We start from the raw sequence: 19,747 nt of genomic DNA, 5'->3' as shown, positions 1-19,747 counted from the left end.
ACTAGCTGTGAAATGCTGAACGTATCTGAGAAATTCTGAATTTACCCTAACTGCATGTGTACTACCCCGCTTTACTGTATCCGACATCCACTGGTCGCGAATACAAAGCGAACATTCACTCCTTCATAAACGTTCTCGTAAAAGCCCACTGTTGGTTTTGCACCGCCCTTCACAATCTCCGTCAGAGTCCAAACTAAGGTAAATCGAGGAAACATTTATGCTCTCTTGTAGTAAAAGCGTAGCTTCACGCACAGGACCATGTTACTAATAATAATAACAAACAAACTCGCAAACCGGGCCATGTAACTAATAAAAAAATAAACTCGCAAAAAATCGTATGGTTCGGCCTCGTTTACGAGTTTTTTTGCGAGATTGTTTTTTCATTTATTTATTATTATTATTATTATTATTATTATTATTATTATTATTATTATTATTATTATTTACATGCTCCAGTTGTTGCACATTGTGCCATAAACTTATATACTTACTCATACTTAGAGCCTATACAAACTCTCTTGAAGTTCGTTTGTAAAATGTATTTGTCATCGTTTGATTTGGATGTATCAGTAATTTACATCAGGAAATGTATCATTAGATATACATAAATATTTACATAGTATTAGAATTGATGAATCGTATGATTATCAATCAAGTTCGTGTTTTTCGTGCATTCAAAAAGATATTTCGGGTACAGGCTAAAAAGGGGCCCCAGCTCAACGTCACCGTTTTCCGCAGGCGAAAACGGCATCGATGTTCCTAATAGTAGTCTGAAACATTGGTGCAGGCTAAAACGGCACCTCAGCAAAACGTCACCGATTTCTTGGGCGAAAACGGCACCGCCTTTGGCGAAAACGGCTACTGCCTGTCGGGAGAAAACGGCACCTCTGTTTTAACTAACGATAACAACGATTTATGTAGTAGTGTATATATGATTTATTTACTTGTTATTTGATGTATTTACATTGTCATTTCCTGTTTTCCTGTCCGGCTAATTGATCGATAACGGGCCACAGAAAGTCCGGTACCACATACACGATGGGTCCACTGGTCACAGTTGTCACGTGATACAGCATGTTAATTTTTTATTACATTCTTCTCGCCTGCAGCCATCGAAAGGCCGTTTTCGCCCAGTGGCGTTTTGCTGAGGTGCCGTTTCAGCTATAACCCCTGAAACATACCGCATAAACGCAGCCTTGGTGACGTGTAGCAGCCATATTGGAATACTGCTGTTGACACGGGGCACAGTCAGACGAAATTATCACCAACAGGGAAAGGTCCTTTCCCATTTCAAAGAGTGTGATTATCAGCATATTACACCATGAAAGGCACATATATGTATTGCATTGTCGCTAGTTTGTTTTTAGTAAGCGAGGCGTTTTATTTGCCGGGTCTTGCCCCTGTCACGTACTGTGAAGAATCTGACCAACCCAAAGCAACTTGTAAGGTAAGTTGTACAGGATCCCTTAGCAGTCACAAAATGGCTAATAAGATTGACATACCAATTTATAATTTCTGCATTTGCCGTTTTCCAAAGCTGTGCATAGCTTGTTGGAAGTTGGCTACCAGTGGAGTGTTTGTTGACAGAATTGTGAGAATGTGACGTGTCTGATCACTCAAATGAGCAAGCGATCTGTGAACAGCTTAAATATTTTGGTTTTGTACAAATAGAAATTGTGTTTGGGTGCTTAATTACAAACAAGTTTTCTTGTTGTCACTCTTCGGATTTGTTGTTAAATTGCGTGTAGTGGTTCCAGTCTTTGCACCTGGCGAGTAACTCACTGGCCCAGTAGCTATGGGAGTAACAAGTAGGGTTACATTATGGATGCCAGTCAAAACGCACCACTGAGATATAAATCCTCGAAACAAAGACCACATCTTCAATCTTAATCGTGATAATTACATGAAGAATTTGACTAAGGAATTTGACTACATGGACGAAGTAGTATCCAATTTCTATCCTTGCAATATGTTAAGTGAGGACATCTTTACTTGGTCTGCAGATCTGCAAACTAAATTTCATTAATAGGGAATTAAGCTAAATCTTTTAAACTGCCTTTTTAGTATTCCCGTCAAATTGTAACAAAGTTACATCAACAACGAAAGTGAAACAGTTGGCCATTTCGAAACTGTTCTGACAGTGATCTTTTATAGAGATTGATACAGAAACTCTTATCTCCTATCAGAAAATGTGTCTACGAATTCACTCCCAGTTTTTCTAAAAAGTCACTGAAATTGTGTCTTCGAGTTGGCGGTATCTACCCATTTACATAACCCTATAGAGTCTGATGTATATTTTGCATCGGCCTTCACAAGCTCCGTTGAAATGCATGTTACAAATACCATGGACATGTTCTTGGTTCAAAATCTATCTTCATGTCCATATAATATTTCAGTTGAAATGCACTGTAAACACGATTGGGTCAAATGTACATTCTTGTGTCTGTGTCTAAAAAATACGTTGTCAGGCCCCCTTCTGTTTCTACTCACCACAGGTAAAACAACCACACGTTAAGATCCCTGATTCAGCTTGGAAAGTGGTACTCTTTAGTCAGCCAGCATGCATTAAACTTGGATACAGCTGTTATGTTGCAGGATGCAAGTTGCGATACAACACAGCCATGAATACCCTACACTAGGTTGGAGAGGCGTTGAAAGATATTTTTGGACCTGACCATCACATACAACTGCACAAGTTTTCAATGATTACACTATCATAATCCACTTTCTCTTTCAGACCAAGGTCCCAGTCTTTGTGAACCGCCTTAATTCCTTGGAAACGGTTGTGCCTTATGAGTACCAGAGGTAAGTGGTGGTTTCTGTTTAACAGTGTCACAGTCATTTTTCACCTAGTATGTCTGACATTGTGTTTCAATATTTGGAAGAAGGCTTCTTGTGTTATGGTTGTGGCTTTGTATGGTGTCCCTAATGTAGAGGTGTAAACATTTTGCTTTTATCGTCACATTACCAGTAACCATGGTAACATTTCACTTTGTGAACATGAAGTCCATAAGTGCTGCATGATGTTGAAAAAACCACAAACATTGATCTTATGGGATACTTTAACATGCATTTACTAAGTCTGTAAGCCATATCTTTAATTGTCAACATGTTAATTGGGACAATATTTTGAGTTATTTCCATGAAAATCTGAAAAGCCATGTTATGTTGTCTAGTTAATGATCTTGCATATATCTGTGCTAGCGGGAACATTGTTTTTACAACAAAATATTTGGAATGTATCTTGTTTCAGTTTTGACTTCTGTGTTGATGACAAGCCTTCATCACCAGTGGAGAACTTGGGTCAGGTGGTCTTTGGAGAGAGGATAAGCTCATCTCCTTACACAGTGAGTTGACATTTCTTAATTAGTCAGTAGCAGCCAATTGATAATGTGCAGTGCCTTGTGAAGAGTAGGACCCTTTGATAATGTTAAGTGCCTTGTCAAAAGAGGTACCCATTGATAATGTACACTGCCTAGTCAAAAGAAGTACTCTTTGATAATGTGCACTGCCTTGTCAAAAGTAGTACCCTTTGATAATGTGCCTTGTTATAATGCAGTGTCTGTCCATTTGGGTGGCATAATGCTCATGTAGTTTGTTGAACTTTCAATGGCTAGAGAATCCATGGGGCGATCCTGTTCATATCCAGACCTCCCTGGGATTTAATGTTATTTGAGCACAGTGTCCAACCCAGGCCGCGCCATTGCGCAATTCGCTCTAAAAAAATCAAATCGCCCCTCTTAAAAAAATCAAAGCGCGATCTGTCGCGCACAGTAATTTCTTGTACAGTCACTCACTTTATCAGCTGTTTATCACTACCTTTAGATTCAATACTCACTAAATCTTTAATCAATTAACGAAGAAAGACAGTTCACAGCAAACATTGTAAACAACTGTCGAAGACCGATCAATAACAACCGGAAGTTCGAACACGAGTGACGTCCCTTGGGTTGCTGAATAAATTATCGATAGGATTGGCATAGGAAACAAAATTTGATTTACTAAAGTAGAAAACGTATCAAAACTTTGATCAAAATTATGTCGTATTTTGTTGTTTAGTAATCGAAAACCTTTGACAAGATGTTAAAAGACAATAAATATTCTATCTTGAATAGTTCTGAAAATATTTTTGAGCATTTTAGTTCGTTTTAGTTTTGTTTCTGAAATCACACTATGAATCGCCGACTGTCATAGAAGACGATCTTTTGAATAGTGAATGACCATGTCGCGCAAAAACAAAAGAATTACAGACTTTTTTAATCAAAATAGAAAAAAGCACAAAGCATTGTTATTCATTTCAGTTCTTTATTCTGATCTGTTACACTTTTATATGATGATGTTCCAGTACATAATACAAAATAAGACATTTTTGAAGAAAGCAATTATCCCCCCTACTTTTTCAAAATCCCTCCTATTTTCTACATGATGAGTCCCCCCTTGATTTTCAATTCTGGGTTGGACACTGGAGCCATGTTCAGTAACATTCAAATGTTTAATCTATTTATCAATATCACACGGTTGTGAGATACTGTATGCAGACTTTTCACAGTTTTGCTTATAGTGCCTGTATCAATTCAACCATCAATTGGATGTTCGTGTTTCAGTTTACATTCAAGAAGAATGTGACATGTCAGCCTGTATGTAACAAGGAGTACAAGAAGGGTGACCAGACGTCAGTGAAGAAGCTCAACTTCCTGCGTCGTGGTATCGCCCTCAACTACATGCATCACTGGATTGTGGACAACATGCCCATCACCTGGTGCTACATCGTGGAGAACAACAAGCGCTACTGTTCAACCGGATTCCCAATTGGATGCTTTGTCACTTCCCAGGGACGACAGAAGGATGCCTGTGTCATGAAGGTATTTGATGCATCGCTGCTTTTTTTAATTGTCTTTTCTGACATTGTTTTAATGAAGACTCTTAATGTGTATTTGTTGAAAAATTCAAATTGAAATGATGTTGTTTGGTTTCCTAACTTTTAATTTCAATTTTCATCCATTATGTCCTGGTCTGGTCCTGGTAGCAAAATATAATTCCAGCCTAGTTCATTCGGCAAGGGTGAAAACTTGACTTTTATACTCAGTTAACTCCCTTGCCTCGGAAAGATTCTGACATGAACATTCAACATAGAATGCCTAGAACTTTGTTATGATGATAGTGTGCTTACTGTGATAAATTGTGCTGACATTTACAGTTGTATTGATCTTTATTGTACATCACTTCATGATTCTAATAGTCTGTTTGAGTGTTCAGCAAATTACATTACATTACATATGTTGTGTGAGTTGTATGTTAAGTATTGCAAATGTCCTTATCGAAAAGTTTAATTTTACTTCCAGGCTGAATTCAAGGATGCTAACACTTACTATGTTTTCAACCATGTTGATATCACCATTGAATACCATTCTGGCACTAATGAAGAATGGGGTGTTGATCTGGCTGACAAGGGTGGGCGCATTGTCAGGGCCAAGCTGGAACCCAGAAGGTACATACTGCTTCAGAAAGCTGGGCAACTGAGTCAGAAAGCCGGGTCTTGCAGGCTCAGCTAATAATTGTCCACAGAATATGACTATAAATGTCTCCTACAGACACCTGTGTAACTGATTGGTTTTGCCAAAGTGTTGTTTTGATAGCAGTAGGAATTCTTGTAATGATTTGTATAGTGTGCCCACTACATGAATGATGCTTGACACTTTCAGTATCTTGCACAACAAGCCGGGCCCAGAAGGCTGTGCTGGGAATGCTCCTGTGAAGGGCATCAAGGGAGGCGACATGACGGACGCTGTCAAAATTGACTACACCTACTCTGTTTACTGGGTGGTAAGGCTAATTTACGGTTACCTCCTGAATAATTTGGAAATTAAAGCTATGATGAAATGACTGTTCGCTGGCAAATGCCCATGGGATTGTTCCTTCAGATCTGTCAGTGACCCAACAACTTTAATTTGAATGCATCTTTAATTTTGCAATGAAGATAGTTATGGATCTATGGAACGTTAGAAGTCATAAGTGAAGCAATCTGTTGCTGATGATAGATATATTCTTTGTTTGCCAGGAAAACAAGCAGATCAAATGGTCATCCAGATGGGACTACATTCTGGAGTCAATTCCCCACACAAACATCCAGTGGTTCAGGTACCTGTTGTTGTTGATGTTGCAGCCAAGACAAACACTGATACTTGTATTTGGTGCTTTTTGATAAATGTTAGGCAATAAAAACTTTGTAAGAGTTTCATTTGGAAAATGTTTTATGACATGAACGGGAACATTGAATCTGTGGTAATTTGACATTTAGTCAATAATTCTGTTTGATTGCTTACTATTGACAAGAAATCTGTATATGCTGTAGGAGATACTTATCTAGCAATCTATAATTGAATATGCATGCCATACATGACTGAAGTTGTATATTTAGCTCACCTAACTGAACGTTAAGTGAGCTTATATAGGGAGTCAATGAGTCCTTGTCATTGTCCTTGGCTAAAAGTTAAGGATTTAAGGGGTCCCTAGATTCAAATACTATAGGAGAAAATCCCCATTTATCACTCACTTGTGTATGCAGTGATCCCTCGCTACAACCCTACCTTCAGGGTCCAAATAATTGATGAGCGTTATAGATGATCAGCAGTTTAACGAAGGTCGAGTCGTAGGTGGTAGATGACCAACATGCTTTACTGCGCACTATAACCGAGTTATTGCTACATCGAAGAGCGCAGTAACAAGGGACCACTGTATACAGTAGTTGATAACAGGAGCTACTCCGTATGAATGATGTGGATGTTTCTGATTGTAGTATCATGAACTCCTTGGTGATTGTACTGTTCCTGTCTGGTATGGTGGCCATGATCATGCTGAGAACTCTCCACAAGGACATCGCAAGATACAACCAGATGGACAGTTCAGTACGTGTTTTCCATTTTCACAGTGAGATAAATAGGTCAGAGAGTCCTCACTAATCATCCCATTGCTATCTTCCGACTCATGAAGATCCGAATCTTGCCATGCTTGCCGTAAAAAACGACTATGCTTGTCGTAAGTGGCGACTAACAGGATCGGGTGGTGATTGATGACTTGGTTGCAATCATTATCATGTCATTGTATCCGAATTGGATGGATTGATACTCATGATGTCAATCACTGGATTGTCTGGTCCAGACTCAATTATTTACAGACCACCGTCATATAGCTGAAGTATTGCTGAGTGCGGTGTTAAACAACAAATAAACAAACATGACTATCTTCCAGCCATGTTGTTGATGAGGTTTAATGATGACTGTTACAGGAAGATGCTCAGGAAGAATTCGGATGGAAGCTTGTTCATGGAGATGTTTTCCGTCCCCCACGTCAGGGAATGCTTCTTGCTGTCTTCACTGGCAATGGAGCTCAACTCTTCTGTATGACATTCATCACACTGGGTAAGTTGGCGTCACAACAGCTGTGATCTATAATGTCTAGTACTGTTGTTAGATGTTCATCACACTGGGTAAGTTGGTGTCACAACAGCTGTGATCTATAATGTCTAGTACTGTTGTTAGATCTTCATCACACTGGGTAAGTTGGCGTCACAACAGCTGTGATCTATAATGTCTAGTACTGTTGTTAGATGTTCATCACACTGGGTAAGTTGGCGTCCCAACAGCTGTGATCTATAATGTCTAGTACTGTTGTTAGATGTTCATCACACTGGGTAAGTTGGCGTCACAACAGCTGTGATCTATAATGTCTAGTACTGTTGTTAGATGTTCATCACACTGGGTAAGTTGGCGTCACAACAGCTGTGATCTATAATGTCTAGTACTGTTGTTAGATGTTCATCACACTGGGTAAGCTGGCGTCACAACACCTGTGATCTATAATGTCTAGTACTGTTGTTAGATGATGTTCATCACACTGGGTAAGCTGGCGTCACAACACCTGTGATCTATAATGTCTCGAGCTGCGGATTGTGCAATTGTGACTATTATATTCCTGTTTTTCTTGCAGTATTTGCCTGCCTTGGTTTCCTGTCACCTGCCAACAGAGGTGCTCTCATGACATGTGCTATGGTGAGTAGAAAGCTTGTGATTGTGTCCCAAAATATGCAGCTATTTTGTCCTGGCTAATGAATGTTCACACTTACTTGCAGAAGCTCTGAAACATTGTTATGTCCTCAAGGTTCATACAGGCTTGAAAAGGCCTTGGATTTTAGTGTAATCCTTGAAAAGCACCAAACTAGCTTGGAAAGCCTTGAAAAGCACCAAACTAGCTTGACAGACTTAATTTATCTTATTTGTTGGTTCTGAAAATAAATCTTTGTGAACAATTTGTGATGTTTATACTGCTGTTTAGGTCCTACAACTGATATATTATATGCTGGATTAAACACTGATTGACAGACTAAGGCTTATATAATAACCCAGCTAAAACGCCTTGAAAGTGACATTTGAAATCCTTGAATTTTACTGTTCCGTATCTGTAACATTGATCCTGTATTGTAAAGATTCTGTGTGCTATACAAGGTAACCATGTCTGTTGCAGGTGTTGTATGTCTGCCTGGGGACTCCAGCTGGCTACATCTCTGCCAGGGTCTACAAAAGTAAGTTGACTGCATTTGAAGATACAATCTGTTTTACAAGATTCTGTATGTCAACAGGGTGAAGATAAACTTCTGTCTTTGAGTCTTCACTAGACTTACATCTAAGTGTGTTATAATATCTAGACTGATTCAAGTTCAGGAGATATTTATTATTGCTGATGTGACCAATATTCACTCACTTGAAATTCTTATGTGACATCGCTCTGTTGAGTATTTGTACTGATGAAGGAGCATCTGTCTTAAGCATGATTTCTGGTGTAAATGTGAATCTATTTCTTGCTGCTTCAGTGTTCGGAGGAGAGAAGTGGAAGTCCAATGTGTTGCTCACATCATTTTTTGTCCCTGGGTAAGTGATGTGATATGTCACCATGCCCCACCCACTTAGCTATGTCCCTGGGTAAGTGATGTGATTTGTCACCATGCCCCACCCACTTAACTATGTCCCTCGGTAAGTGATGTGATTTGTCACCATGCCTTGCCAAACTAACTATGTCCCAGGGTAAGTGATATGATTTGTCACCATGCCTTGCCAAACTAACTATGTCCCAGGGTAAGTGATGTGATTTGTCACCATGACCCACCCACTTAGCTATGTCCCTGGGTAAGTGATGTGATATGTCACCATGCCCCACTCACTTAGGTATGTCCCTGGGTAAGTGATGTGATATGTCACCATGCCCCACTCACTTAGGTATGTCCCTGGGTAAGTGATGTGATATGTCACCATGCCCCACTCACTTAGGTATGTCCCTGGGTAAGTGATGTGATATGTCACCATGCCCCACTCACTTAGCTATGTCCCTGGGTAAGTAATGTGATATGTCACCATGCCCCACCAACTTAACTACATACCCGGGTAAGTGATATGATTTGTCACCATGCCCCACCAACTTAACTACATACCCGGGTAAGTGATGTGATTTGTCACCATGCCCCACCAACTTAACTACATACCCGGGTAAGTGATGTGATTTGTCACCATGCCCCACCCACTTAACTATGTTCCTGGGTAAGTGATGTGATATGTCACCATGCCCCACCCACTTAACTATGTCCCCGAGTAAGTAATGTGATATGTTACCATGCCCCACCAACTTAACTACATACCCGGGTAAGTGATGTGATATGTCACCATGCCCCACCCACTTAACTATGTCCCCGGATAAGTGATGTGATATGTCACCATGCCCCACCCACTTAACTATGTCCCCGAGTAAGTAATGTGATATGTCACCATGCCCCACCAACTTAACTACATACCCGGGTAAGTGATGTGATATGTCACCATGCCCCACCCACTTAACTATGTCCCAGGGTAAGTGATGTGATATCTCACCATGCCCCACCCACTTAGCTATGTCCCCGGGTAGGTGATGTGATATGTCACCATGCCCCACCCACTTAACTATGACAAATATGAACCATGAATGTGAATGAATACATGTTGTGTCTTTACAGTGTGATATTCAGTATCTTCTTCATACTGAACCTGATTCTGTGGATCAAGGGTAGCAGTGCTGCCATTCCCTTCACCACCCTCCTCGCACTACTTGCTCTCTGGTTTGGTATCTCTGTGCCACTTACCTTTGTCGGAGCATACTTCGGCTTCAAGAAGAGGGTATGTATTGTGAACAGTAGTTTACTATTAGTACTTTGTTCAAGATCTGTAGTGTTGCATGCACAGGACAACCGAGAGTAAAACAATGAAAGACCCGTTTGGGAAGATCTTTCATTTGCTCTTCATCTGCAGTATTTCTATGAAGACCATTTCATACTTTTGTTTGTTGGTGTTGCAGCCCATTGAGCATCCAGTTCGTACCAATCAAATCCCCCGTCAGATCCCAGACCAGACCTGCTACACGAAAGCCCTGCCTGGTATCCTTATGGGTGGGATCCTGCCTTTCGGCTGTATCTTCATCCAGCTCTTCTTTATCCTCAACAGTATCTGGTAAGTCATGCTGCAACCCTCTTGTCACTGATGTTCCTGGTCCTGATGTTAAATGAGTTCAAAACTTGCTGTTGTAAATTCGGTTTCTTACCAAGTTATGGTCCTTGCTCCGTGCTTTTCAACTTAGTGTATACTGCATAAAATGGGGATGAGTTTTCTCAGAAACTACAGAAGTTACAGAATGAAAGTTTGCATGCTTATCTAAGAGATACTTGTCCAGACAGTTCGAAAATTGGTCCCCTGCTATGGCCCTTGATCCATGTTATTTTACTTGGTGCATAGTGCAATAGGGACAACTTTTCTCAGAAACTACTGAAGTTGGTTTATCTGAGAGATACTTATCAAGACAGTTATTTTTTTCCAGAGAAGGGGCCTTTTGTGTATCAATTTCACATTTAATAATTTTTTCTGATGACATTAAGCAGCCTAAGTGCCTCTCTCTTCTTTAGGCTTTATTGTACTCTTTTTTTCATAGTTAATGTTCACTACTTTATGAACAAACAAAATTCTAATGTGCCCCCAGGCGGGGGATAGAGATAATACTGCTTTCTTGTTTCTGTTATGGCTGTATACTTGATCATCTGTGATCAGTGAAATTGTATTAACAACATAAGGCAAAAGTATGGCTTGCATGACTCAGTGTACTCGGACTTGCACATGTTGTGTACGAAATCTGTAGCTGGGGTGGGTAGAAGTTTGTTGTTTAACAGCGCACTTAGCAGTGTTCCAGCTATATGACGGCGGTCTGTAAATAATCAAGTCTGGACCAGGAGATCCAGTTATTGGTATCATGAGCATAGAACCACACAATTGCAATGATGCATACGATGCAAGCATCAACCAAGTCACCAAGCATAACCACCTGAAGTCGTTACTTGTCTCTTACGACAAGCATGGGTTGCTGAAAATCTATTCTAACCCGGATCTTCACTGATCCTGGGTAGAAGTGCAGATGATGGATAGTGGAATACATTTTGACTATGCTTCCATTATATGTTTTTTGTGTTATATTTTATGTAGATGACATCTGATTGTTGTGTTGTGTCTGTCACAGGTCCCACCAGACCTACTACATGTTTGGTTTCCTCTGCCTGGTGTTCATCATCCTCATCGTCACCTGTTCTGAAGCCACAGTCCTGCTGTGTTATTTCCATCTTTGTGCGGAGGTAGCTATAACAATCTACTTTCACAAACAGCATCTACTGTTACTACATCAAGTGGCTCATTGTTTCAATTGTTATGCTGTTGGCTAAATGTAACCCACTGAGAAATACTTTGTGATTTAATTCATTTTGACTCCAGGAAATCAACTGTATATTAGGTTTGTTTCTGCATCCTCTCAAAATGACATGATGAAATGTAGCATACAATGTTGAACAGCATCTTTTACTGTCCAAGTTATAAAGTGATGCCTTCAGCAAATGTAGCCATTTCTCCATAGAACCAAGTAGCTTTTTAAATCAATTTAGAATTGATTTTGTTTTGGAAACTTGTTTTTGAAAAAATCTCGGTAAACCTTTCGAGAAGTCATTTTTGAGGTCTTATAATTCCAGGACTACCACTGGTGGTGGCGGTCGTTCCTGACAAGTGGCTTCACAGCAGTGTATTTCTTCATCTACTGCATCCACTACTATGTGTCCAAGCTAGAGATGGTGGGAGCAGCCAGTATGATCCTCTACTTTGGATACACCATCATCATCGTATTTTGCTTCTTCTTGCTCACAGGTAGGTGATATTGACCTGCTAAGCACTGCTTTTAAATACCCTTTTCAGATGATTGACATGTTGTGATGAATGGAATGCCTGATCAAGTAATGTGGTTATCTATGTACCTGTTTGTATAATTAGGAAATTTTCACTGAGAGAGACTCTAATCCTGTCTAGGGAGGGTATAATTTGTTCATGGATTACAAATATAAAAAGTTAAAAATGTTCTCTTCGTAAGAATTTACTTTTGTATGAAACTATAAGAAAATGAAAATTTATGAAAATCTAAATACCTAATATGAAAAGTTAGTGTGTTTCTGGTTGTTCATTTATCAAATTTACTATTGGTTGTCCGTAAAGATGTCAACTTTGAGACTAAGGTTTTTTCAGTCCAAAATAGATTAAGCTGTTAATCATTGTCAGAAGGTGAAATATGTTTTACTTCATTCTATTTATTTATTTCCGACTTATGCTTGTTTCACTTTGAGTTGAATTCCTCTCTGGTCTAGTGGTAGAGCGTCAGTCCGGAGAGCGGAAGGTCCGGGGTTCGATCCCCGACCGCGTCATACCAAAAGACGTTAAAATGTGGTACTTGTTACCCTGTCTGGCGCTCTGCATTAAGGGGCTAGTACAAGGACTGGTCGGATAAGAGCAATAATCTTGGACGCGACGCTAAACCCCATTCACTTTGAGTTGAATCAACAAAGATATGCCTGGTGCTTTTCTTTTTTGTACATGTTGCATTCGCTAATTGAATAGTGTGCCTTGTATTGCAGTGGCTACTAGATACATGATTTGCTAATGTGTTTCAGGCTCCATTGGGTTCTTCTCATGTTTCTGGTTCGTGACAAAGATCTACAGTGTGGTAAAGGTAGATTAAGCCTTAGCGGTTCACGTGGGAAGGGAACCTGATCAGAGGGACTACCATCGGGATTACATTACTTGATGCCTGTCACAGGTGCAACACACAACACGCAACCAGTACAACCATTGTGCACATAAACAACAATGGAAGGGCCGATGTGATGAACAATGTTGCGCAGGGAAAGAACGACGTGAGACTGTATGTGATTTAGAACACAATGTGGGACCTAGATGTGTAAATGAAGATGAACCTTGAGTCTACCAGTCTGAGAGGACCATGCATATCTGGCAGTGTTGAGGCTTAGTGCATCTGTGGGACAAGTGACAAGTGTGGTTCATGTATGCATAATTTATATTCACCATATTTTACTTTGCCATCATGTGTACATACTATATGTTGCAACTCGAGTAGACATTACTCTAGGCTTTATTCTCAGTTTTCACCCTTAATTGCTTTACAAAGTAATGAGTATAATGCTTATTGTCGACAATGACAGATCACTTCTGAAAGCATACAGTCCCATTGTGATTGCCAGTTTCATATGGAGACTGTTTGTATTGAGTGGATGAACAAGTAGCAGGTTTTTGCGTTATTATCAACATTTTGTGGCTTCTTCAGTGTAGAGACTATCCCATTTGGTAGAGAGCACTCAGTTTAGTTGATATGTTCAAATGAGAGGAGGTCCATTAAATCTGTGTGCTTTTGTTGAAGATTTCAAATATCCAAATATCCAAATAGAATTATGGGGCCAAAATGTAAGATTTACAAACGTAATTGTTCTGTAAACAAATTTTCTTTCTGAGAAGGATCTGATGAAAGAAGGCATGAAGGCTGCATAGAATAGGTTACTTCCATGTTTTCAGCATGATACTGACAGGAAGGCTTTTATGTAGGCAAAACTAGCCAGAATGTTTGCACTGTTGCATGGATATTATCAAGGGAATCAGTCGTCAAAAATAAGGGTAAACAGAAAGTGATTTGTGTGTAGCTCAGTCCACTACTGATAGTCTGAGTGTGTGCACTATTATGTGGAAACAGTATGTCAGTCCAAACAATATTTGCGCCAGTTTTTGTAAACCAACTGTTTTTAATGTGTCAAGAAAACAACTCAAGTTGCATGTGCTGAAATGTGATAACCCCCGAATTGGAATGTTTCTATTTATGGTATAGGACAAACCATGGCCTGACAAATGCTGACGGCCAATATCACGTGTTCGGCCAGATAAGTTTTCCATTAACAGGAGGTTTATTCTTGCCTGGCCATGCTGTAGTTACCAGATTGTGGAAAGCCAGTCACCATTCCTTCATGGCAAGAATAACATCTCCTTACTTTTCAAGCCAAGTAGAAGGTCCTTCTGATAATGTGAACCAGAGCTTGAAGTGTCTTAATTAAGAGCAACGTTTCGATGAAGGTCTTAACACCGTTATCACTGTTAATACCTAAACCGTAACGTCACTCATAATTGTATTTAAGAAGTTGTTCATCCATAAATCTTATCCTTACTTAGTGCTCCAACTTCTAAATGCCTATCAAAGAAGTTGAAGTGTCTTAACTGTTGTTTGTGACCAAATCTTGTCTGCACATCTGTTGGTTAATGTACTGTATTATTCATGTGATATAAAACTGTACATATTCATTAGAGGTGTAAATCTACTGAGAGTTGTTTGTAAATTTTGTTTGTGTTATTTTGTTATTGAATAAATCTATTCATGTGTACAAAGTATACCATCCAGGACACCTATTGTTAGAGTAAGTGTTTTATTGAAGTCCATTACTACAGTGCAAGCCATGAATTTACAGTTGCACTACCCACATGCTGTAATACAAAATTAATTTAATACATAACATGCCCAAAATTTTATGAATAATTTCATGTTGGTTATCTGTTAAGTATTTTCATTGAGGTAATTTTGGTTTTGATTTAGTTGTTTGTGAACATAAATTGCATTTTTGATATTGTTGAATGATATCAGTGTGCATCAGAATAGCATTGCCCATTGCTACCTTGATCTGTATGTATCTGTGTACGAGTCGTTCCTCACAATCACTGTACACATGTGGCTTGATAACATTGTAAATGTAATGCTTTGGGGGAACTTATTACATGGATACATTATGGGGATATATTTTTCTTGTAGATATTGCAGTGAGTGAAGGAGACTGTTCTACAAATAAAATACTGTGATTTGACTGATATGTAAATATATGCACATGTTACATCAAATCTCTGGTGTGGACAACTTTTTATATGTGGGAGAATTACAAAGGTAATAAAACTTGGACTCACATTCACTTCTGTGTTGTCTTTTTACTTGCTTGGATTGATGATAGGACAGACTTGAAACAATGAACTGAATCCTCTTATGTACAAAATTATTGTGGTTAAGGGAGGTCTTGTTTCACATTTGTGGAGAGGGTTTGTAAGCCTAGATTAGCATATTATCCAGGCTTTCAGTAATGGAGACTTACAGCAACGTTTAAACAAGAAATCAGCAATGTCACTATCCCCTGCCATGTGGCACTTTAAAAAGAGTCCTATAAAGCCTTAAGAAGAGATAGACACATGGGCCGTTTACGTCATGTAATATGAAGTAATGTGAAATAAATACATACAAAAGGCCCTTCCTCTGGGGAAAATAAGTGGTCTTGATAAGAATCTCTCAGATAAGCCAACTTTCTGAGAAAACGTTGCCATACATCAAGACGGACAGCCAGCCTGGGGCATGATGGTTCATGAGGAGACCCAGGTCATGGTCCAGGTATGATGTTAAACCCGGACAGCCAGGTCATGGTCCCGGTGTTACATTACACCAGGGCACCCAGGTCATGGTCCAGGTATGACATTACACCAGGAAAGCCAGGTCACGGTCCAGGTATGACATTACACCAGGACAGCCAGGTCATGGTCCAGGTATGACATTACACCAGGACAGCCAGGTCATGGTCCAGGTATGACATTACACCAGGAAAGCCAGGTCACGGTCCAGGTATGACATTACACCAGGACAGCCAGGTCATGGTCCAGGTGTGACATTACACTAGGTCATGGTCCAGGTATGACATTACACCAGGACAGCCAGCTCACGGTCCAGGTATGACATTACACCAGGACAGCCAGCTCACGGTCCAGGTATGACATTACACCAGGACAGCCAGGTCATGGTCCAGGTGTGACGTTACACCAGGGCACCCAGTTCATGGTCCAGGTGTGACATTACACCAGGGCGGCCAGTTCATGGTCCAGGTATGACATTACACCCGGACAGCCAGGTCATGGTCCAGGTATTACATTACACCAGGGCACCCAGTTCATGGTCCAGGTGTGACATTACACCAGGTCATGGTCCAGGTGTGACATTACACCAGGGCAGCCAGGTCATGGTCCAGGTGTTACATTACACCAGGGCACCCAGTTCATGGTCCAGGTATGACATTACACCAGGGCGGCCAGTTCATGATCCAGGTGTGACATTACACCAGTTCATAGTCCAGGTGTGACATTACACCAGGGCGGCCAGTTCATGATCCAGGTGTGACATTACACCAGTTCATAGTCCAGGTGTGACATTACACCAGGGTGGCCAGTTCATGATCCAGGTGTGACATTACACCAGTTCATAGTCCAGGTGTGACATTACACCAGTTCATAGTCCAGGTGTGACATTACACCAGGGCGGCCAGTTCATGATCCAGGTGTGACATTACACCAGTTCATAGTCCAGGTATGACATTACACCAGGGCGGCCAGTTCATGGTCCAGGTGTGACATTACACCAGGTCATGGTCCAGGTGTGACATTACACCAGGGCAGCCAGGTCATGGTCCAGGTGTTACATTACACCAGGGCACCCAGTTCATGGTCCAGGTATGACATTACACCAGGGCGGCCAGTTCATGATCCAGGTGTGACATTACACCAGTTCATAGTCAAGGTGTGACATTATGCCAGGGCAGCCAGTTCATGATCCAGGTGTGACATTATACGTTGCAACATTAAGCAATATGCATGCATGTGTTGTGTGGCTGCTTGTACTAGGCCGTCCGGCGAGATACTGTGCTGCAGTTAAACATTAAAACCCCACTCAGACACAGTATACTGACTCCCGAGCCGACCAGTTTTATCCCCTTAATGCCAAGCGTCAGGCGGAGTAACAAAAAATACCATCTTTTAACATCTTTTGGTTTGACGCGGCCAAGGATCAAACCCTGAACCTTCCGCTCTCCAGGCAGGCGCACTATCCACTGGACCACGGTGACCGTCTGCTACACCAGGACATGGTTGGGGTATGACGATACACTATTTCTACTTTTCTTGTAATTTCATTCCCTCCAACAAGTTCAAGAAGAAATACTAAAAACATCTGTACATTTTATTCTCACCAGCCAAATTTATACAAGACATTAGTGCTTTGTGATCCAGTACTCATTCTGATAACACTGATTGCAAGCATGTAAACATTTCCATGATGAAAGCTTTTATACATACACTTTTATGATGAAAAGGCCTTCTACAACATGACATATGGTTGAAGCAATGATATTTGTTTGTTGTTTAACGCCGCATTCAGCAATATTCCAGCTACCGGTATATGACGGCGACCTGTATATAATCAAGTCTTGACCAGATAATCCAATGATTGATGTTGTGAGCAGCGATCCACACCATCGGGGTACGATGACACACAATCAACCAAGGCACCAAGCCTGACCATCGGTTCCACTAAGTCACCTCCTACGATCAGCAGATGTTGCTGGGGACCAGTTGTAACAGGGCATCACCACAGCGGTGAAGCAGTGACACACAAGGGGCACATGAGTTACTTCTTCCTCCCTCCTCTTTCTTTCAGAGCCAGTGAAACTGTAGCACCATTCAAAAAGTTGTAGAATGCCAGTGTATTGGAATCCTTGATGAAAATTCCCTGCAGAACAAATGGATGACATGAAATAAGTCAAATAATGTTTCAAGTTGTTGTAATAGCCAATAATTGCCATAAATTGCCCATTTATCAATTTATGTTGTTATGAGCTTCTCTGAACAGAATATTATTTTTTCATAGCATATATAGAGGTAAGTATTTTCTTGACAAATAACATGTTCTTCTCAACTTTGCACAGCTCAGCAGCAATAGATTGTGGTGTAGGACAAGGTACCAATGTTCTACCTCTATGTTGTATGTAGTGTAGGACGAAGTACCCAAAATTACCTCTATGTTGTATGTAGTGTAGGACGAAGTACCCAAGAGTTACCTCTATGTTGTATGTAGTGTAGGACAAAGTACCCAAGAGTTACCTCTATGTTGTATGTAGTGTAGGACAAAGTACCCAAGAGTTACCTCTATGTTGTATGTAGTGTAGGATGAAGTACCCAAGGGTTACCTCTATGTTGTATGTAGTGTAGGATGAAGTACCCAAGGGTTACCTCTGTGTTGTATGTAGTGTAGGACAAAGTACCCAAGGGTTACCTCTATGTTGTATGTGGTGTAGGACAAAGTACCCAAGGGTTACCTCTATGTTGTATGTAGTGTAGGACAAAGTACCCAAGGGTTACCTCTATGTTGTATGTAGTGTAGGACAAAGTACCCAAGAGTTACCTCTATGTTGTATGTAGTGTAGGACAAAGTACCCAAGGGTTACCTCTGTGTTGTATGTAGTGTAGGACAAAGTACCCAAGAGTTACCTCTGTGTTGTATGTAGTGTAGGATGAAGTACCCAAGGGTTACCTCTGTGTTGTATGTAGTGTAGGACAAAGTACCCAAGGGTTACCTCTATGTTGTATGTAGTGTAGGATGAAGTACCCAAGGGTTACCTCTATGTTGTATGTAGTGTAGGATGAAGTACCCAAGGGTTACCTCTGTGTTGTATGTAGTGTAGGACAAAGTACCCAAGGGTTACCTCTATGTTGTATGTAGTGTAGGATGAAGTACCCAAGAGTTACCTCTATGTTGTATGTGGTGTAGGACAATGTACCCAAGAGTTACCTCTATGTTGTATGTGGTGTAAGACAATGTACCCAAGAGTTACCTCTATGTTGTATGTAGTGTAGGACAAAGTACCCAAGGGTTACCTCTATGTTATATGTAGTGTAGGACAAAGTACCCAAGAGTTCCCTCTATGTTGTATGTAGTGTAGGATGAAGTACCCAAGAGTTACCTCTATTTTGTATGTAGTGTAGGACGAAGTACCCAAGGGTTCCCTCTATGTTGTATGTAGTGTAGGATGAAGTACCCAAGAGTTACCTCTATGTTGTATGTGGTGTAGGACAATGTACCCAAGGGCTACCTCTATGTTGTATGTAGTGTAGGACGAAGTACCCAAGGGTTACCTCTATGTTGTATGTAGTGTAGGATGAAGTACCCAAGAGTTACCTCTATGTTGTATGTAGTGTAGGACAATGTACCCAAGGGTTACCTCTATGTTGTATGTAGTGTAGGATGAAGTACCCAAGGGTTACCTCTATGTTGTATGTAGTGTAGGACGAAGTACCCAAGGGTTACCTCTATGTTGTATGTAGTGTAGGATGAAGTACCCAAGAGTTACCTCTATGTTGTATGTAGTGTAGGACAATGTACCCAAGGGTTACCTCTATGTTGTATGTAGTGTAGGATGAAGTACCCAAGGGTTACCTCTATGTTGTATGTAGTGTAGGAT

At 40.5% G+C, this 19,747-nt stretch overlaps 2 protein-coding genes across 2 annotated transcripts in view; one reads left to right on the top strand and one right to left on the bottom strand.

The window, feature by feature from the left end:
* The first annotated feature begins 1,185 nt into the window (after positions 1-1,185).
* On the top strand, positions 1,186-15,391 carry LOC124124062 (transmembrane 9 superfamily member 2-like). The gene is made up of 17 exons (XM_046487185.2): positions 1,186-1,447; positions 2,738-2,805; positions 3,254-3,347; positions 4,605-4,862; positions 5,343-5,488; positions 5,703-5,823; positions 6,059-6,138; positions 6,797-6,905; positions 7,286-7,418; positions 7,987-8,048; positions 8,521-8,578; positions 8,867-8,924; positions 10,037-10,196; positions 10,375-10,526; positions 11,581-11,692; positions 12,080-12,251; positions 13,046-15,391. Exons 1-17 carry the CDS (start codon positions 1,322-1,324, stop codon positions 13,111-13,113), a joined length of 1,977 nt encoding a protein of 658 aa, XP_046343141.1. The 5' UTR covers positions 1,186-1,321; the 3' UTR covers positions 13,114-15,391.
* A 2,064-nt stretch (positions 15,392-17,455) lies between these two features.
* The window catches only part of LOC124124054 (splicing factor 3A subunit 1-like), a 28,685-nt gene continuing 26,393 nt past the window's right edge, over positions 17,456-19,747 (bottom strand). Inside the window, exon 18 of the mRNA XM_046487171.2 lies at positions 17,456-18,018. Coding sequence (XP_046343127.1) covers positions 17,917-18,018 — 102 coding nt within the window. The 3' untranslated portion in view covers positions 17,456-17,916. The remainder of the gene's footprint in view (positions 18,019-19,747) is intronic.

The sequence above is a fragment of the Haliotis rufescens genome, unplaced genomic scaffold (assembly GCF_023055435.1).
Source record: "Haliotis rufescens isolate VD_foot unplaced genomic scaffold, xgHalRufe1.0.p SCAF_9, whole genome shotgun sequence".
Taxonomy (NCBI): Eukaryota; Metazoa; Mollusca; class Gastropoda; order Lepetellida; family Haliotidae; genus Haliotis; species Haliotis rufescens.
The sequence above is the reverse complement of the archived record's forward strand: the minus strand, read 5'-3'. Positions and strand labels throughout refer to the sequence as shown.